This window comes from Glycine max, chromosome 14 (genome assembly GCF_000004515.6).
Source record: "Glycine max cultivar Williams 82 chromosome 14, Glycine_max_v4.0, whole genome shotgun sequence".
Lineage (NCBI taxonomy): Eukaryota > Viridiplantae > Streptophyta > Magnoliopsida > Fabales > Fabaceae > Glycine > Glycine max.
This window is the reverse complement of record NC_038250.2, coordinates 2056147-2077869: the sequence shown is the minus strand read 5'-3', so window position 1 is coordinate 2077869 and position 21723 is coordinate 2056147. Positions and strand designations below refer to the sequence as shown.

General features: G+C 32.5%; 3 protein-coding genes across 3 annotated transcripts; 2 read left to right on the top strand and 1 right to left on the bottom strand.

Moving 5' to 3' along the window:
• Nucleotides 1-7378: 7378 nt before the first annotated feature.
• Nucleotides 7379-10697, bottom strand: LOC100804411 (pentatricopeptide repeat-containing protein At2g42920, chloroplastic). Its single transcript, XM_003545095.5, has one exon. It carries the CDS (start codon nucleotides 10695-10697, stop codon nucleotides 9093-9095), a length of 1605 nt encoding a protein of 534 aa, XP_003545143.1. The 3' UTR covers nucleotides 7379-9092.
• LOC100804941 (AT-hook motif nuclear-localized protein 16) lies at nucleotides 7554-8315 on the top strand. Its single transcript, XM_041009201.1, has one exon. The coding sequence runs from the start codon at nucleotides 7554-7556 to the stop codon at nucleotides 8313-8315; it is 762 nt and encodes a 253-aa protein (XP_040865135.1).
• Nucleotides 10698-14230: 3533 nt separating the features above from the next.
• On the top strand, nucleotides 14231-18185 carry LOC102664492 (PLASMODESMATA CALLOSE-BINDING PROTEIN 5). Its single transcript, XM_006595691.4, has 4 exons — nucleotides 14231-14697; nucleotides 15732-16235; nucleotides 17509-17539; nucleotides 17679-18185. The coding sequence occupies exons 1-4, from the start codon at nucleotides 14637-14639 to the stop codon at nucleotides 17854-17856; spliced, it is 774 nt and encodes a 257-aa protein (XP_006595754.1). The 5' UTR covers nucleotides 14231-14636; the 3' UTR covers nucleotides 17857-18185.
• The last annotated feature ends 3538 nt before the right edge of the window (nucleotides 18186-21723 follow it).

The window sequence follows — 21723 nt, the reverse complement described above, 5'->3', positions numbered from 1 at the left end:
TGCTGCTAAAGCTACAAATTCAGATTCCATTGTTGAATTTGTAATGCAGGTCTGTTTCTTGGATGCCCAAGAGATAGCACCTCCTCCAAGGAGGAATACCCAACCACTTGTGGATGAATAATCCTCCATATTGGTTATCCAACTTGCATCAGAGTAACCTTCAATAACCGAAGGAAATCCAGTATATGTCAAACCATAGTCAATGGTTCCCTTTAAGTACTTGAATACTCTATTCATAGCTTGCCAATGATGAGAACTAGGATTACTTGTAAACCTACTGAGTTTAGCAACAGCATAAGCTATATCAGGCCTAGTACTAATCATTGCATACATGAGTGATCCTATCGCCCTTGAGTATTCAAGTTGAGACACTGCTACACCTTTATTAGGTAATAGCTTCAGGTTAGGATCAATGGGAGTACTTACCGGAGAACAATCTTTAAAATTAAATTTCTCCAATATCTTCTCAATATAATGTGATTGAGAGATGGAAATACCATTGTTTCCACGTTTGATCTTTATTCCTAAGATCACATCCGCCTCCCCCATATCTTTCATATCAAACTTAGAAGACAAAAATGCCTTAGTTTCATCAACTTGATCTTGGTCGGTACCAAAGATCAACATGTCGTCTACATACAGACAAATGATAACTCCTTTGCCATGAGTATCAAACTTGCTGTATAGACATTTATCTGCTTGGTTTATAACAAAACCACTAGACAACACAACCTCATCAAATTTTTGATGCCATTGCTTAGGCGCTTGTTTCAAGCCATAAAGAGATTTCATCAATTTACACACCTTATTTTCATTTCCTGGCATAACAAACCCTTCAGGTTGTTTCATGTATATCTCTTCATCCAATTCACCATTTAAGAATGCAGTTTTCACATCCATTTGGTGAATCACCAGATTGTGGATAGCAGCAAGTGCTAACAACAGTCTAATAGTGGATATCCTAGCAATAGGAGCATATGTATCGAAAAAATCAATACCCTCCTTTTGCCTAAAGCCTTGGATAACCAATCTGGCTTTGTACTTGTCAACAGTACCATCCACTTTCATCTTTCTCCTAAAGATCATCTTACATCCTAATGGCTTACATCCAGGAGGTAAGTCAACCAATTTCCATGTATTATTTTGCATGATGGAATCCATCTCACTTTGGATTGCTTCTTTCCAGAATACAGCATCCCTTGAAGCCATTGCTTCACTAAAAGTCTTTGGGTCTTCCTCAACATTAAGACAATATTGATATTGAAATTGAATATGATTCCTTGACCCTTCAACCAAATAGAGTTGAAAGTCATCACCAAATGACTTAGCCTTTCTTACTCTCGTACTCTTTCTAGTTTCAGTACTAGTTGAAGGTATATCCTCAATATTAACTGAGACTTTCGACATGGAATTCATGTCCTTTGGCCTAGGTATAGATGTAAACCTTTGTTCATCAAAGATAGCATCCCGTGACTCTATAACCGAGTTCACAGCAACAGAATCATTAGATTCTAGCACATAGAATCTATATGCTTTAGAATGTTCAGCATATCCAATAAATATGCAATCTATACCTCTTTCACCTATGGTTTTCCTTTTAGGTTCTGTAAGCCTGACTACAGCCCTACATCCCCAAATTTTGAGATAACTCAAATTTGGTGTCTTTTTGTGCCAAAGTTCATATGGGGTAACCTTATTCCTTTTGTTAGGAATTCGGTTCAACAAGTAACAGGCTGTCAACATAGCCTCACCCCAAAATCCTTCACTTAAACCCGAATAGGATAACATGGAATTCACCATTTCTTTCAAGGTTCTATTCTTCCTTTCGGCTACACCATTTTGTTGTGGTGTATAGGGAGCTGTAGTTTGATGTATTATTCCAGTAGATTGAAAATAAACCGGATCATAATACTCACCTCCCCTATCCGTACGAAGAGTTTTGATTAGCCCATTTTGATGAAGTTCTACCTCTTTCTTATAAATTTTAAATTTATCAAGAGCTTCATCTTTTGTATTTAATAAATATACATAACAATACCTTGATGCATCATCAATAAAAGTAACAAGATATTTTTTATGACCTAATGATGGAGTAGCATGCAAATCACACAAATCACTATGAATAAGGTCTAAGACTTTAGTCTCACTTTTAACATCCTTAAAAAGGTTTCCTAGTGATCTTGGTCAACATGCAAGTTTTGCATTTTTCAATGTTCATATCAAAAGGAGGAATCATACTTGTTTTTTTGACATATCTTTTAATCTTTTGTAATGAACATGTCCTAATCTAGCATGCCAAATTTCTGATTTTGTCATATTAGTTATAGAACTACACGAGGCCATACAAACAGATTCATGAACAAAAGGAACATCAATGTTTAATTTAAACATTCCATTACAACGATAACCAAATCCAACAAACGAACCATGTCTTGACAAGATGTACTTGTCACTTTCAAGTACTTTCTTGAAACCACAATTATTTAAAACCATACCAGACAATAAGTTCTTACGAATACCAGGTACAAATAAGACATTATCCAAATACAAACTTTTTCCGGAAGTAAAAACTAAATTCACACAACCTAATCCTAGGATTGGTTCAGTTGCAACATTGCCCATCTTCACAATAGAGCCATCATCGATTGGTCTAAATTCCTTGAACCAACGACGATCTTTGCACACATGGCTTGTTGCTCCCGAATCAAACCACCAAGCAACGTCATCATCCTGCACATAGAATGCATCAGATATTAGTGATACATAATTTGAATTCGTATTCGAATTAAAATTATTCACTACAATCTGACCTTGTTTCTTTTCAGGATCATTAGACCCACTTGGACCAGCCTTGTTCTTTCCTTTGAACACCCGGCAATCCCTCTTTAAATGACCAGGTTTCCCACACTTCCAACATGACAATTTTGTCTGTTTGTTTGGACCTTTGTTCTTATTTCCTTGAAATTTTCGTTTGTTACCTTTAGCATTGTAATTTTGCTTAACTGTTCCACTTTCTTCTACCATATTAACGGAAGAGGAACCTGCTACAGTTTTATTATTGACTTTGTCAATTTCCTGAGCCCTCAGCGACTCCTCAATCATGAAATGACTACCAAGTTGAACCAGAGTCAACTCTTCCTTCTTATGTTTCAAGGTATGCTTGAAGTCTTTCCAAGAAGAAGGCAGTTTATCAATTATAGATGAAACTGCAATGGATTCATCCATTTTCAAATCATGTTGAGTAAACTGACCCAAAATCCGCAGCAGTTCATTATATTGCTCCATAACAGGCCTCGAATCAATCATTTTGTAATTAAAGAAATTACTAACTAAGAATTTGTTACTTGAGGCATCTTCTGCCATATACTTGGATTCAAGAGAGTCCCATAATTCCTTAGCAGACTCAACATTTTGATAAATATCAAAGACAGAGTCAGACATACCGTTCAGAATGTGTCCACGACAAATGTAATCGTCGTTCTCCCATTTCGAACGCTTCCTTGTTTGATCCAGAGTTTCGCCTTCCATATACACCGGCATCGGTGTACTCAGCACATACACCACATTCAATGTTGTCAAGAGAAAGTGCATCTTCTTCTGCCATCTTCTGAAATCCTGCCCTTCAAACTTGTCCAACTTCGCAAACTTGCTTGTCATCTTCGAACTATCGTTCGTCATCTCGAAAGATTTGATTCAATCTTTTGTTGGTTAAATTTGAAAATCGAGATAATCCTGGATAAATCTGAAGTTGTGTATAAACACTTTCAGATTGAATCAAATTTCGGGGTTCAACCAAAATTGTTCAATCGGATAAAATCAGAAGATTATAATTCAAGAGTTTTGTTTTGGTCTTGTGAGTTTTTCACATGTTATGCTTTCTGAACCAGGATGATTATTTATAATCAAAGAACAGGTGGTTTTTGGCGGTTGAAGGAAGTTATTTATTTTTAAAAATTGTCGTTGATGGAAGTTTTAGTAACTTCCATGTAACTTCCAACCGTTGATGGAAGTTTTTGTAACTTCTATGTAACTTCCAACCGTTGATGGAAGTTTTAGTAACTTCCATGTAACTTCCAACCTTTGCCTAAACCGAACATCTCGTTATTACATTAAAACAAGCGTGCACTCTTATTTTAACATAATAAAGAGATCAATTACACTAAAATGTCCAACACATTTTCCATGTCAAAGTCATTCTGAACACCCAATTACTGGCAATTCACAAGCATCAAACATGACAACAATTTTTGATTTTCATACAGAAATGGTTGATGACCTACTTTCATCTCTTCAAGAGCATGAAGAGCACTCAACAACACCATATGCCCAAGACCTAATTGTGCAGTCCCCTAAGCACTACTACTTTCAACAATTTATAAGACTACCCCAAGGTCTTCAAATAGCAATCAAGAATCTGCAGCAAGCATTATCAGGTAGGACTGTATATGGAATACACCAATCTTGGACTCAATTTCCTCTCATGCATAGATTGCCTCCAATAGAGTATCATGCATTTGGTTCTCAAAGTTTTTCCTCTCCCATCCATAACGTTGTAAGTTTTCTGTCCAATAATCCATGCATGTATTTCTTCAAGTGACTTCAATAAGATTTTATCATAAGCTCTACTTTAATGGTTTAAGCGTTGTATTATTTCATGATTCTGCTCTACTAATACTAACTAGATCTTTATTGTCATTAATATCAGCAAGGTATGTTTCCTTTATTGGGTCATGGAGCTGGACCAAGATCTTTGTCTTTATCATCACATTCTCATCAACTTTTGGCTCCCTTACCGTATACACTTGTACAGTCTCACATTCTGGCACCTTCTCCACCAACAAATGTTGTGCATTCTCATATTCTGACTTCAGAAAGTCCTACACATAATCTGGTTCTGACTACTACACATTATACAAGTCTTGTACCTTTACCTTCTCAGACCCTATACATCCAAGAAGAACTTGTGCAGCAAGGAGATTTTCAAGATTTGTCATCCGACGGAATACATCGAAATTGGCCAACAAACCACCACTGACAGCAGCTTACTTTCTACGTATTGTCTTTTTTCTACATTTCTTTCGTTTTTATTAGTTGAAGAGCCTAACGATTGAAAATATGTTTAAATACATTTAGTTTGAAAATGTATAATTTAGTTTTTAAGAACTTATTAATTATAAGAATAGTGTCTTTGGTCAATCACAATGCTAGTCCTTTTATAATATTTATGGTTTTCTATTTCTAGACATGATTTTGATTTTTTTTTAACTTCAATGTGTAAGTTGTGTCTCCTTGGATTCATCTACATGAAAATTAAGAATTAAGTAAGTTTGGACAAAAAAGAATCGACAAAAAAGAATCTAAATAAGATGAAAATTATATGAAAAATGAGTATTATGTGTAATAAAAATCTGAAAAATCTAATATTTATATATATTCTTTTGTCATTACTAATAAGGCTCATTTTTTATACAGTTTTCATTGGTTTTAGTCGTTAATTTTTTTTTTATTGGTTTTAGGCGTCGATTATTTACAGGTTTTGACCCATAATAAGTCCAAATCTATTGACACTAAAAAGGAATTCATGCTTGATGCAATGCGAGAGGATCCAAAACTAATCAGATGTCTAAGACGTTGTATATGAGAAGATCTCAAAATTAGATGCTAGGATAGCGTCTCAAATGTTGAATATGCAGTAAAAATCGTGTGGCTTACCATATATAGCATTCAACGTGAATTCCTTTCTAACGTCTCTAACACAGACCTTCTAGTGAAAATCAACCAATGTTGATTCTTTGAAATAGTTTTACTTAATTTAATTAATTAGTTTTAATTTTAAAATTTGACTTGCATTTTAAAACTACAATCTAGATACAATATATCAAATTGATGAGATTTACTTTTTCTAAGATTATTGTCACCTTATTAAAATTTAATTTTTATATATCATATTAAATATACACAAAGATAATATATCTTTAATTTGTTTACTATATATTAATAAAATAAAGTGCCTATTTTAATACTAAAGGCGTTTTTAATATATTTTTTTTCTTCATACGTGTTAATTTATCATATTTAGTAACATGATATTTTCCTTACATGTTTTAATTTTTAAAAAAAAATACTTATGCTTTGGAAATATTTGTGCAATGCACCAATAACTTATTTAGTTTGCTTAGACCACATTTGTAGCTAGCAGGGCAGATGAACAAAACAAGATGGGAACCGCATATGAGCATTTCGGAATGAGCTCAGTTGCTGGAAAGCAGTTAACAAACAATAACATGGTAAGACTGTGGAATACAAGACCAGACTTGGATCATGTCAAGATTCCAAAAGCACGAGAGTCTTCTACAGTTATGCATAACAAAAAAAGTCGCAGAGACTGTGAAACAAAGGCTCCAAGTCATGTTGGGAATGCCAACAAAGGTTATTACAGTTGATAAGGACTGAGTTCATGTTCCATAAGGATATATAAGTTCATTCTATTGTCGATGTGAAAATTTTGGTGAGAGATAATCTGTTAGTATCTTTGTAAGCGTTTTTTTTAGCCTCGAGACCTCCTTAGGTCTTGGTGAAAGCCGGTAGTTTGCATGATTCACCACCTCTTCACCTCCCTCCGTTTTCTCAACCTGTCCTTCAATGCATTATTCGGCAAAGTTCTTTAAATCTCAGAACTCGGCAGACACAGAACAAGACCTCGAGCAGCAAGGAGAATTTCAAGATTTGTCATCTAACAGAGGCCAGTCAGAACTTGATTGCCTTGGAAGGCATTCTTCTTGGTCACGCTTCCTCTTTGTCCCCTCATGAACTCAAAAGCACAAATAATCCAAAGTTCCCAAGTGGAAGAATGGTACAGTGCAAGAACTTGAGCATCAAAACTGGTCAAGAAATCACTAGCAGCTTAGTATTTTCTACATATCACTCTTCTCTGTCATTTTTTATAATTAGTTGACAATTGCTTATGCAGCAAAAACTGTTTGCAGTGTTAGTTGCAGGGCTAACAGAATAATTGCAGTGTTACTGGGCCGAACAGAATTACACACTCAGTGTTTTCTTCAAATTCCCCTCTCTTTCCCCCTCCCTTGCTCTTCTTTCTCTACACTAACTTGACTTCTTTTTTGTCACGAGGGAGTGAAATAGAGTATTTTTGTCATTCATATGCGCGTGAGCGTTCAATTGTATATGCATCAGACAGAACTGAACACGCATATCATGTTTGGAACAAAGGGGCATGCAATTCTATATTATTATAATGTGAGAAAGGAGGTGTAGGTGGCTAATATTGCGAAGTAAAGCGTAATAATTATATGCCATTAGATATCTGTTGGAGAAGGCAATTGACATGAGCCAAGTTAGGCAGAGTTAGGCTGAGTAATGCAAAAAACAATAATTTGTGGTTGGTTGGTATTACTTAACTCCATCCTACAAAATAATCATTCTTTTGGGGTCCTATTAAAATTTATTGTCACAATTGAACTACTTAAGCAATTCTATGAAGCAGAAAAGAGCGATTTGCTCTTTGTTACTGCACATTTTCCTCAAAGTGTCTTATGTTTGGTGAAATGGATAGAAAGCAAGAACAAGACAAGGGAAACTCAAACATGTCTGGCATTGATGTAGCTCTAATATCTCCCAAAGTCCCAAAAGCAGTTTCACCAGTTTCTTCTGCAGCAGCAGAAGGGGACACCTTAAGGCGACCACGTGGCCGGCCAGCTGGCTCCAAAAACAAACCTAAGCCACCAATAATTGTCACCAGAGATAGTGCTAATGCACTGAAGGCTCATGCCATGGAAGTAAGCTCAGGCTGTGATGTGAATGAAAGTTTGTTGAACTTTGCAAGGAGAAAGCAACGTGGCCTTTACATACTCAATGGAACAGGCTGTGTAACAAATGTAACATTGCGCCAACCAGGCTCAGCTGGTGCCATTGTGACCCTTCACGGTCGATTCGAGATTCTTTCACTTCTGGGGTCAATCCTTCCCCCACCAGCCCCTCCAGGGATCACAGGCCTCACAATTTACTTGGCAGGTGCTCAAGGGCAAGTTGTGGGAGGTGCTGTGGTTGGTGCTTTGATTGCTTCAGGCCCTCTTGTAATCATGGCTGCATCATTCATGCATGCTACTTTCGATCGCCTTCCATTGGAAGATGATGAACTTGCTGCTGCAATGCAGAATCAGCATTACCAAAATGGACGCACCCACCATCTTGATATTTCTGACTTGTATGCAATCCCACAGAACCTGCTCATGAATGGTACAATGCCCCCAGAGATATACTCTTGGGCACCAGGGAGGAACTTCTCAAAAACCTGAAACTTAGCATACTATTTGTTAGTTGTCGTCTCACATTCACAAAATGCACTGTCCTGTAGCTGTCAGGGGTCTTCCAAGGTTGACATTGCAAAACAAGATGATATGCTTATTCTGATGTATTAAGAATTATTTTAGCAAATTAGTGGGTATAATGATTTTCAATACAATAAGATCTACTTTTCAGAGTTAATATTGCATATTGCAGCATTTTGTGTTAGAACTTCAAAGCAAAACATGCATGAAGCACAGAAGTTGAGATTGGTAAGTCTAGCAAGGTTTGAACTACATTCACTAGCAAAAAAGCAAACTTTAGTTATCACTACACTAAACCAGCTAATAGTAAAGGTTGTATAAATATTAATTCTAAATAGCTTTTTTCTGGAGGCCTAAAGCAAGAGTTTGAGTCACCTTATGCATGGTTTTAGCCCTGCAGACAGACCTAGATTCAAATTTATACACGCTTTAATAGACACCACGTTCTCTAATTAAGTTACCAATATGACTGGAATAATTTGGGAAGACATAATATAACAATAATGAAATGGATTTTTGCATATTTGAATTTCATGTCATGGCCCTGTGCCCCAATCTTACTCTTTCTACTTTAGGAACTTTTTTCCCCTTATCAAACTAAAAATCCCAGTGTATTGACAAACAAATTGGATATTTGGTTCGATTGTGAGATCCTCATATATTGTAATTCTTCTCTGTATTAAAGCTACTTCCTTGTGTACAGATTGATTTTTAAATTTCACGAGTTCATCCCTTCGGAGATAATCAATCTTGAAGTGCAAAACTGGAGTCATTCAGTAAATAGTAAATCTCTCGAGCTTTAGGATGTAGCCTCCCCCCAGCCAAGAACTCATGAACCTCACCATATAGTTCTATTGAACTGCATCCTGGCTCCTTCTCTGCCAATCTTTCTCTCATCAAAATTCTTTGCTCCATTGCCTCTTCAAATTGGTTGGATGCAGCCTGAACATTAGACATAAGTAAATAACCACTGGCATCACTTGGATTTAACTCACAGACTCTTTGTGCAGCTCGTTTCGCAATTTCTACATTCCCATGCTTCCTACAAGATGAAAGCAAAGACCCCCATATAATAAAATCAGCCTTTAGAGGCATACCCTTTATTAGTTGTTCTGCTTCTTCTAGTAGCGCAGCTTGACCTAGCACTTCAACCATGCAAGTGTAGTGTTTTATGGATGGCTCAATCTCATACTTATTCATCATCAGAGAAAAATAGTCCCTTGCTTTTCCTACTGCTCCTATATATTTACAAGCAGTTAAAACACCAATGAAACTTACATGGTCTGGCTTTAAATCTGAGGCTTCAAGCTTAGAGAAGTACTCAATTGCTTTTCTCTCATAACCATTCAGGGCAAGTCCTATTATAATGGAGTTCCAACATGATAATCCTCTTGTGGGTGATGCCTCAAACACTTCAATAGCCTTTACAATAACTCCACACTTGCAGTACATGTCAATAATTGCTGTGAGAACAATGACATTCAACTCAAAATGACCCCTTTTTACATAATCATGAACCCACTCCCCATGTTTAAGTGCTCCTAAATGGGCACAAGCACTTAACAAGCTCACCATTGTAAATTCACTAGGCTCAACCCTTTCTCCCTGCATCTTGCGGAAAAGCTCCAATGCCTCCATCAGCCTCTTATTCCTAACATAACCACTAATCATAGAATTCCAAGTAACTCTGGTTCTTGTAGGCATGTTATCAAACAACCTCCTAGACTTATCAACCTCCCCACACTTAGCAAGCCCCATAATCATAGAATTGCAAGCCACCACATCAAGATCCACAAGTTCATCAAACACTCTCCTAGCCTCACTCAATAACCCACTATTAGCATACATGTAAATGATAGTATTTTGAATAAACTGGTCCTTCTCAAGACCCAACTTAACAACCCTCCCATGAAGCTGAGCTCCATCATAGCCAGCACCCAGTTGAGCATAAGCCTTGAAAACAGAAGGGTAAGTCAAGCGTTGGGGCAGAACTGAAGAACACAACATATCAACAAAAAGAGATATTGCAAGATGAGGGGTTGAGCTCCGAGAGAAGCCTCTGATGATTGTGTTCCAGCAATAAAGGTTTGGGCTTGGAATGGTGGTGAAGAGCAAGTAGGCATAGTTGATGTCACCAGATGAAGAGGCGCAGAAAGTGAGGACGCGGCTAGCAGCAACGGTGTGGTGAGCAAGGCCGGTTTTGATGATGTGGGCATGGATCTTTTGGAGGTCTTTCATGTTGGTGCATTGGGTTTGGAGCATGGTGAGGCATGGTTGGTCGGAGATGAACTTTGCTATGGAGGGTGATGATGATGATGATGGAGGAAGTGCAGAACAAAGAGTTGACATTGTTATTGTGTGTGGTCGGGACCGAGGAAAGATAGATGATGAGTGGACACTGCACTTCCCTTTTGAGCTGGAAATTCATAACTAACTAGATATAAATCAGCAAACTGTGGGACTACTAAATATCTAAGAAAAAAATGATCCCCTCTTTATCAAATTAGAAAAAAAAATTATAAAATGTTTTTTATTTTATTGGATTCTTTTAAATAATTAAGTAATCAATACATGATTATAAAAATATGAATGTTTTAATATTCAATAGTTTAAAGCAAACAAAAAGGAAAAATATTTAAAATTTGTTTGTGCAAAAAGTCAAATAATTCAAAAGATATTTCAAAATTATTAGATTAGTTGTGTTTTACTTTAAAAGAGGGCCTTCATCTATTTTTTTCTTTAGTTTTATTTTCTAATATTTTTCACCACATTCGCTTTAGTAGTATTTTCATACTCAATGAGTATAGTTTAGTTTGTAGCAAGTTGAGTTTGTGAGAAAAGATTTTGATCCGTTAGAATATATCATTGAAAAAATAGTTTTAAGTGTAATTAAGTTTGAATCAAAGATTAGTTATATAACTGATTTAAAGGATCATGTAAAAGTATTAAGGGGTTTCACCAAAAAGAAAAGGTCCTACTTATGATAATTAACAAAAAAAAAATTGTATTTTTCTAATGTCTGAATTCTATTATCATGCATCTTTTCTTGGAGGTTCTTTTGTAGGTTATTTAGCCTTTTTCAAGTTGTTTTTACCATTAAGCTCCAAATGAATTACATCTGAAAGCATTTAATCTAGTTAGTTAAATTGTGATATTTGTTATGAATGCGGGTTAACACAGTGGTTAACTATCTAGAATGAACTTTTATATTTTTTGAGGGTCCCCCTGACGTCACTTTCACCCCGTTGATGGACATCCTTTCTTAGAGAGATTCCTTAGCATCTTGTAAGTAGTTGAGTAGTTGCAATTGGATGGAACTTTTTGTGGCTCTAACCTGTGTAATAATCCTTTATATAATAACCCTCTATTGACTGTCACAGGCTCCCAATATGTCATTGATATTCTGTTGGGTAGTATTTGAACTGTCTTTCCATTCTATCATTTTCAACACCAAAAAGAAAATTGTGATATTTGTATAAGAAAAATTAACTAAAAAATAATAACCTGAGACTCAATTGCATTTGATCCTCTAATATGTCACCTACTATCTTTCATTTAGCACTTTCTAACATACCAAGTATTTTTAAAATAAAAATGAATTATAAATAAATTTATGTAACCTTTAATCAAAACCTGAAAATACTGTAATAATAATAGGCTATGATTTTCATGATATAACATATAATGAGGATTGGATGGTTATCAATTGTAAATAAATTCTACACTTGATCATTAATATTTTAAATTAAATGACCGTTCAAATCTAAGATTGGTGTCAATCAAATAAAAAAATCAATTATGATTGTTTGTATTTTAAATAATTGAATCATTAATTATTGACAGTAAATTATTTTCCGAAATAACTTTAGTTTTGGGGATAATTTTTTTTTTGCTAATGTATATTATTTTAAGTAATAAAAGATTTTAGATTTCAACTTTATTGTCTATCATTATATTTAAAAAAAAAAACTTTTGTGATCATGCCAATCAAGAAGCACAGTCTACTCAACAGATAACAAATCACATTATTTTACTTTAAAAACAATAGAAAATTGGGAATAATATTATCTCGTATGACATGATCTAAGTAATTTATAGTGGGAATTCAATGACTTTGATACAATTAGTTAGTTCACTTCAATATTTATCAAAAATAAGTTAGTTTAACTCACTTCAACAAAGTTTGACCTTTATGCTGATGAACAAACATGGGACATGGGTTGGGCTGCAATATCATGGCCACCGTTCTTCACAACAAAAACATGGAATCAGTTAAAGTTAAAATTATGAAAAAGCTGATAGGACAATCAAATGGCAGCAATAGGTAATGACACTTTTGCTCCTGCACGTACAAGTCACAGTCAAATAACAATTAACAACCCAACCGTGTCACACCTTGATTGAAAACAAAAATATCATAACTAAAAATAATACTTTTAATTTTCCCTTGATTTAGGAACATAATAACTGCATGTGTAAAAACAGGGCATAAAAAAACGGAGAGAAAATCAGAAACACAATTTTCATATAGAGGATCTTAGGAAGAAGATTGAATATAGGGAGCGTTTCACATGGATGAATTTTTTCATTCGTGAGAATCGATTTTTTTTTAATAAAATAAAATAAAATGTATTTGGTTCATCATTATGAATTTTAGATATTTTTTAGGAGTTAAAGAATTATCATTTTTATCAATTATTTTAATTATTTATTATATTATATAATTGAATAAAAAATGACATGATGATTTTATTATAGTAAAAGAAAAATTAAACTAAAAACAAATAAGTTGACGTATGATGATTTGAACGTTTTTTTATTTTCATTTAAAAAATAGAAAATAAGAGTGAATATATATTTTTTAAAAATTCATAAAATATTTTCTTTGAAAAAATGAAAATATTTTCAAAAATAGGTTCTAAAATAAAAATAATATATCAATATTTTCAATCTTTTCTGAAGAAGTAAGAAATTTAAAGTATTTTGTTGTTGATGCATATTTTTTAAATCTTGAAAATTTGAAAATAAAAATTATTTTCAAAAAATTAAAACATAAAATAAACATTCAAACCAAGTACCACTTCCACCTTCCCATGAAAAAGTTTTTGTAAAAAATTGGTTAAAAAATCATTCTTAAGAAATATCTCCTAGGAATTTTATTTTTTAAAATGCATACCAAATATGAAAAACTAAGAAAACATTTTATAGGAGAATTTTTTTTCATGTTGGACAATCATGTTTACGGAAAACAAGTAAAATCTTTTTTGGTTGATCATAAAAAACATTTACATAAATTTCTTAGAAATCAAAAAGTTATGTCATATTTTTTATTAATTATTTTAATTATTTATCACATTAATAATAGTAACGTAATGTTTTTATTATAGTAAAAAAAATTAATCTTAGAAAAGTATTGTCACATTTCCCATATGAGAAAGTTTTCATGGAAAACATATTAAAATACATTTGGAAAACATTATTTTCCAGGCATCATATTTTTTAAAAAACGAATAGCAAGCATAAAAAATAAGATTACTAACCCAAGATTACTAGAAACACAAAATTTATCCCCTACCAATGTGTCTTAAGTTTCTTTAACCTATGATATCTGAAAAACCAAAATCTTTTATCCTACAAAATGCTACCCACAATGTCTCTTTTTCTCCAATTGCAAAATGTAAATAAGCCACTAGCAACTTGAATTTTACATAATCTTAGACTTCCACAACAAAGTACTAACATAATGCAAGACATTTTGTTTAGATTTAAATCCTGCTAAGAATAAAGGAGAAAAAACAAGAGAAGAAGAAGTCACAGACAACAGTAAGTAAAAGGAGAAGAATAGAAAAGAGAAAGGCAAACTGTACACATCAGCACCATCATTACAATCATCACTTACAAGCCCAAACCGAGTCTATATTCCAAACAATTCTTCCTTTACTTCGTTTTCAACCTTCTTCGTCACCTTTTCCCCTCCTTTTTGCTCCTTCTCTTGCTTGCACCCTCCAACACTCTCCCTCACCACACCCCATTTTTGCTTTCTTAAACCCTCTCCTTTGTCTCTCACAACCTCACATAGTCTTCCACTACCACTATATATACTTTTAGTTGCATGATTAACCCACAAAACAACCATCTTCCCTTTTTTCCTCTCTAGTTCATCATATCTTCCTTTCTCTTTCATTTAATCAAAGGAAGAACTACTATTACTGGGGAACCTCATTGAAAAAGAAGTGAGAGAGGACAAGTAAGTGCCAAAGAAGAAGAAGCTGAATAGTTAGATTAAAGATGGAAAGGAGTGTATTTTACTATGTGATATTTCTCTTAATGTGTCATTTCCTCTGTTCAGGTAATCCCCTTTCTCTAGTTTATTCTATAGTTCTTCTATCTTCCTTTTTATTTTTTTATCTTTTGTTTAGCTCTGATGGTTCTATTCTGATATTGTTTCTTAATTCTCACTGTCTTTGGTTCTCATTTTCCTTCTGTTTTCAAATTTTCAATTGCTTATTCTTTATCTCCTGTTCATATTCTGTGTTTTTCTCTTTAATTTATATTCTTTTGGACCACTTGAATTTGTTTTGAATTCTGAAACCACAAAAAGCTTTTTCCTTCTCTCAAGTTTGGCATCTCAATTGTTTTATTCTCTTCCAGTTTTTTAGTTCAACTAGTACCATTATGGATATACATGTTGGACTGATTGGGAGAAAATCACCTTTTGTTTTTTTAGTTTGATAGTCCATCTTGGCTTCGTTCTGTTGGAATATAGTTTACTAATTGAGCTTTTCACTTTTTTTGTTTATGGATTAATAAGTTTCCTAGATAAAAATATTGTCTCTTGTATTATTCCATTAAATACTTGTTCCAGCAATTATAGAGCCACACCGTAGAAAAGTTTAAACAAGTCCTTTTCTTGCTAATTTTTCTGGGGTTTCACATAGGACAGTTGCATCCAACCTTTCTCCAATTCCACCGTTTCTTGAAAAGATACAAAGGGCTCAACTGCTTTGACTCACATATGCCTCTCTCTACATATAGGATACCCTACCTGTCCTTAAATGACTGCCCTTCTAGTTACACTATTCCAAGTTGTTGCCTTTTGAAATAATGGAGAGGTCTAAGTCTTAAGGGCATAAATATAATAATTAGTTTGAATCAAAATTTCTACAACTATTTCAATGAATAGAAAAACAAATTTTGCTTTCCATACCAGCAGGAATGTTATAGCCTTATAGGCAAAATTTGAATCCAGTTACACTTTTTTTGCATCCCTTTGAAAAAGGAAAAGGCTTGGATTGATTTCAAATCTATATTTTAATTTCTCTCTTCACATGCTTTGGACATATAGTACAGAACAAAGTAATTCAGTTGTCATTTCAAACACAGGTTCAAGTAGGACACAAAAGGAAGTACCTGGACATGTGAATGTACTAGGACATGATCAAGGGAAACAAGAATTCACTGCCTCAATTTCTACAGTCCAAAGGGATATTACCACTCCCATCACCACCATTCCAAACTTAGTTCCAACCACTCCCACCATTTCAACATCTCCATTCCTGAATCCTAATTCCAATCCAGACACAGTCTCTCCAGCCTCCACAATCCCATTTACCACTCCCACCACTGTGAATTCTCCAATCTCCTCAGGTGCAAGCTGGTGCATTGCAAGCCCAACTGCCTCGCAGACTACTCTACAAATTGCATTGGACTATGCTTGTGGCTATGATGGTGCTGATTGCTCAGCAATTCAACCTGGTGGAAGCTGTTACAACCCAAATTCCATCAGGGACCATGCTTCTTATGCCTTCAATAAGTATTATCAAAAGAATCCTGTTCCAAATAGCTGCAATTTTGGTGGAACTGCTGTCATCATTAGCACTAACCCAAGTAAGGCCTTTGCTGTTATAATTCTCCTTCCAACTTTTTCAATAATGTTGTGAGAGACAAATTTTTTCAATTTCACAACAAAAATTAGGCTTGATTACAAATTTTTTCCTTACTTTTTCAATTTCACAACATCTTTCAATATTTTTTCCTTCCAAATTTGAGTCCATTATTTTAGTTGTGGCATTTTGATTTATCTGTTTACTTACTAATATATAATATTTAATAGAAATATTAACATGTCACTATAATACATTATCACATTAATATTTTCATATTGACATAATATTCTATTACTATATTGTTATATTAGTATTTCTATTAAATATTAGATGTTAAGTTGACAGATGAACTAATGCATAATTAAAAATAGAGATCAAATTCACAAATAAACAAAAAAATAAAAGAATAAAATTTGTAAAACTAAAAAAATTAAACTTAGAAAATAGAAGTTGAAGTTTAGTAGATGATGAAAATATAATTATAAAAGGAAAGGAGTCTGCAAACAAGTAGGAGAAGAAGTGTGTGCCAAATTGATACACACAGAGGTGGGGTCCCTTGGGTTGGTAATCAGACACATCCCTGTGCATGATTGTTGGGTTCCTTCCATTTTAAAAAGACTACAAAAGGAAGAAACTTTTATTGCATATTTGAATTGATTATAGACTGTGACTTGGGGTTGGGGATGCAGGAGCTACAAAACTGCCATCTGAGTGATGCAAAAGTCAAACTTTTATTCAACTTTTTTGGAAGCAGCATCTCCAAAGCCCCCTTTATCTATTGTCATAAATAGTATCTATAAGTCGCTATTCATCGCAATTTTTTTCATTAATTGTGCTTATATACCTAGCTTATACGGAGGAAAAACATAATGCTTCGTACAAAATTTATGAACTCATTGGTTAGGATTATTTACGGAAATTAATTATTTCTTAAAGATTTTAACTTAAAAAATTATGAAAAATATTTTTTCAAAAAAATAATTATATATATACGCACTTATTTTAGTTTCTTTTTCTCTTAATTGAATGCCGTGCTTATTTAACCAATTATAAATTTGAAATATCCATTCTCACCTCTCACGTGTCCATTTTTATAACAATTTTTTTTCGAGCATAACAATACCTTTATTACCTTTATCTTGTACAAAACATAGACATTAAAATTTGATGTACATTTTTGTTTTATTTTCCAGCACAGCACGCTATGCTCCTTCAATATTATTTAATTTTTGGTTGTTGAGAACATTTGATGAATGCATTTACGTGTTTTGCAGGCACTGGGGCATGTGAATATCCATCAACTAGGTGACCCTTTCTTGACCATATATATGCTTTCATTTTATTTAATATACATATACTATGCTTTTATTTGTTACTATGTTGCAACAGTTCGAACAGAAAATATCATATTAATTAGCTTGATAATTGGTAACTAAATTTGCAGCACTAGTACATCAGTGTTGAACACAACAAACTCAAGCGGTGCCAACGTTTTTGGTTCAGTGCCAGTGCCCACAGAACCCTCTCCCTCTGCTGCTGCTGCACCTGACACATTAAATGGCTTTGCAGATATTTGTATCGTTCTGTGGATAATTTCAACTTTGCAAAGAAATTATCTCTAAAATGGTTGAGAGTTGGATGTTGCTGCTCTGAGCAAATAATTTTTGCCCCTTTTACAGACTTTTTGGGAGACACAGAAGCCAATAGTTACATGACCATCAACAGCACATAAATGGTAGAAACACATGGTAGAAAGAAAAGGCAATTTAAGATGATGAACATTTGTAGAAATATATACTGTACATACCTCTTCTTATTTAATTTTCTTTGTGTTGCTCACTTTTTATTTTTGTTAGAATTGTTAGAACTTAGAAAAATAAATATATCTTTGAAGTTGCCTTGTGCCCTTATCTGTTTAGTTATATAGACCAGGATCAGTTTTGTTGTCTAAGCTAAGGCTCTACATCTAATCTAATCTTTAACAAACAGAATGGATTACACTAAAAAGATGTAAATTTCTTACAGATATAAGTGATCAACTCAGACAAACATTTTTTCCGTACGTTTTACTTTACACATGAATTAGAAACTTGAAAAGCGAAAAGTAATGATTACCTATATATAAAATATCATGATAGAACAATTTCAACCAATAAAATAATTTTTGTTGCACAACTTTACAATATAATGTATACAGGTTGATTTAAAGTACAATTTCTTAGGTGTTTATTTTTTTTCCAGCGTGTAATTAAGATCAATATGTTGGCATTACAAAAGGATATGTACATTGGAGGGTATCATCTTTTGGTTCTGACCATTGGAATTTGTTCACATGGCATGTAGTCATATGCACAGGGCATAGGTGCCCTACTTATTGTGTTTGTAGGCATAATAATAATTGAAATTTATTTGCGATGAGTTTGGTAAATTCCCCCAACTGGGTTTAGGGTTACCTTTTTCAGTCACTATACAACCAACAACCTTCTTTACCTTCACAAGTAATAACCTGAACTACCTACCTTCTAGAAACATGTCACTCACCCCCTGTTATGTTTGGAGTAAATTAATAAGGTAAATTGTAGACCTACGACATAGCTTACATAAAGTTTTTTTTTGTCTATTAGACTCATACTTTTTTAAAAGTCTATTAAATTAAATAGATCAGGCTTAGGCTTATTAAAAAGTCTTATAAGTCTGATAGGTCGGCCTATATATATACTTATATTATTTTTTGGGTACAATTAATATTATTTTTTAAAAAACTAGCGGATTCCTTTATATTTCTCATTATTTTTATTAGTTTTCCTATTTCTGTTAACAGTTCCTTTTTCTATTCCTATTCCTATTAGGTTTACTTTTTCTTTTAGTACGTTCCTGTGTTCTAGAGCAAATAAAAATCATATCCTATCATATGCTATTACGTTTCTATACAAAAATCATATCCTATCCTATTATGTTTCTATACAAAAATCATATCCTTTTTCTATCAATTTTTTTTTAACTTTGTTATTAAGTTCCTAACCAAACAAAAATCATATCCTATTATATCATATTACGTTCTTGTACAAAAATCATATCTTATTAAGTTCCTATACAAAAATCATATCCTTTTTTCTATCAGGTTATTTTTTTTTTTTTACTTTCTTATTACGTTCCTAACCAAACAAAAATTATATCTTTTTCACTTCAAGCTTTTTGACAGAGGTAATTAACATTCTGTGTTTAGCCTAGAAGGTGTGTTATTTTTATTTTTTTTTTGTAAAAACAACTAGGAGTATTAAAGATTTAATGTGAAGAAGACTTTTAAATAGACTTTTAAATATCAGGCCAGGCTAGACTTTTAAAAAGGTCAGGCCGAGCCAAAATAAAAGCCTTTGATAGGCTATAGGCTAGACTCAGACCTCAATCGTAGACTAGGCTCAGGTCTTTTAAAGTCTCGTCTGACTTATTCTCACCCTTATCTAATAAGCTCAGTAAATATATTGATTAAAAAAAATTAAAAAATTATTTTTATTAGGAAATAAAAAATTATATTATTCATAATATTTTTTTTATGATTTATTCAATAAATAATATATATTTTTATCTTTTAATTTTTTAATCAATATCCTTAAGATATCGGTTAGTAAAACTAATATATAATGACCTTTAAATTCACGTCTTAACTTATTTTAAAAGCAAATTAATCATTATACAACAACAAAAAAGCAAACTGATTTTATATGAATTATTTTTTAAAATAAATTTTGTAAAACTAAGTTTATTTTTTAAAGTAAAGATAAATGTACTTTTTAAATCAAATGGAGAGTAAATACATCTTAACTGATTTTAAAACCTAACTCATTTTAAAAGTGTCTTTTGTATTTGTTTTTGTTGTGTCTCCAACTTTAAAAGTGTCTTCTATTACGGACATTAACTCTTAATTTGTTAGAGTGGTTTTGAATTTTGATAGAATTATTTTTCATGGAATCGATTTTGGGCAGTTAATTGTTAAATGTGATTAATAAGTGTGTCTAAATTAATTTAATCACACGCTTATATTGTGTATTTTTTTTAAGAAAAAAAGCATGAAAATGAATTTTGATACTTTAGAGCAAGCAGTTACTTAATCGACAAATAACAGTAATTTAAAACTACTATTAAAGTCATGTAATTGAAAAAAAATGATAACTACACTGAAGGAGTCACACGCAAAGAAATGACCAGTTAAGAAAATTTACTATAAGAAAAATTAAAATTAGTGGAAAAATTAAATATAATTTTTTAAAAAAACTATCACTAAAATTTTTGTGGTGATTAATGATAAAAAAAATTTCGCCTTTTAATTTGATCACTAATTCTTTGATTTGTTTATAGTAAATTATCATGTATACTATATCCAACTCAAAACATATTACTTATTTTTTCTATACGTGAAAATATTATGAGATTTCTAACTTGTATCTATCATTTTTCTTTATAATTTTCATATTTAATATATATATATATATATATATATATATATATATATATATATATAATTTTATATTATCAATCAATTAAAAATTATTTCAAGTGTGACATTTAAAGTAAAAATTATAAAAGTCAAACAATTTATCATACATATCAATTTATAATTAAATGATGGTATAATTTTTTAACAATATGAGTGCATCTAGTTAAATTTAAATAGTAATTAATTTTAAAGAAAATAATATCATGGACCCTTTTACTGGTATCTCTTTTGTTTGGTAGTTCTATGCAGTTGCGTATCAAACAGTAAACGGTTCCTTCACAAAAAATTAAAAAACCGTAAACGGTTCGAAACTGTTCAATGGCTTAAACTCGGAGTGGACTTCGTCATTCTCGACTGGGCCTCTCTTTTTTACCAAAAAAAAAAAACTGTGGTTCATGATTCATGATTGTGTCATCTTATGACCAAAAGTTTAATGTATTGTTAAATTTAATTTAACAAAATGATGCTTTTAGCATTTTTTATAGGCATGAAATTTATTAATTTAATTATTAAATCATAAGATATTATTCTACTAATTATATATATATATATATATATAAAAAGTTTTTGGTAATTTAGGCTAAAATACAGAAACTTTGAAAATATTGAGATTCATTAAGAGAATGATTCTTTTTAATACCGGACTATATATACTTTTTCATAGATAAGAGCTTAAAGATTGAAGTCCTGACCAATGTTTAAGAAACACAATTACTTGTGAACCGTGTCGTTGAATTGTTGGTAATATATTTTAAATCATTTATCGTACATATATCAAAAGAAAATAATGCGATAGAACATCAGTTTATTTCTGTATTATATATAAATTCATAGACTAAATATTTATTTTAAGAATTTTAATGATTGGATTAATACTAGACTAAAAGTTAAAATTTATAAAAAGGTTATTGAAGATATCATTGTCAAATTTAACATCCAATATCAGTTAGATAATTCTTTTATATAAATCTTACGATGAAGTGACAAAAAATAT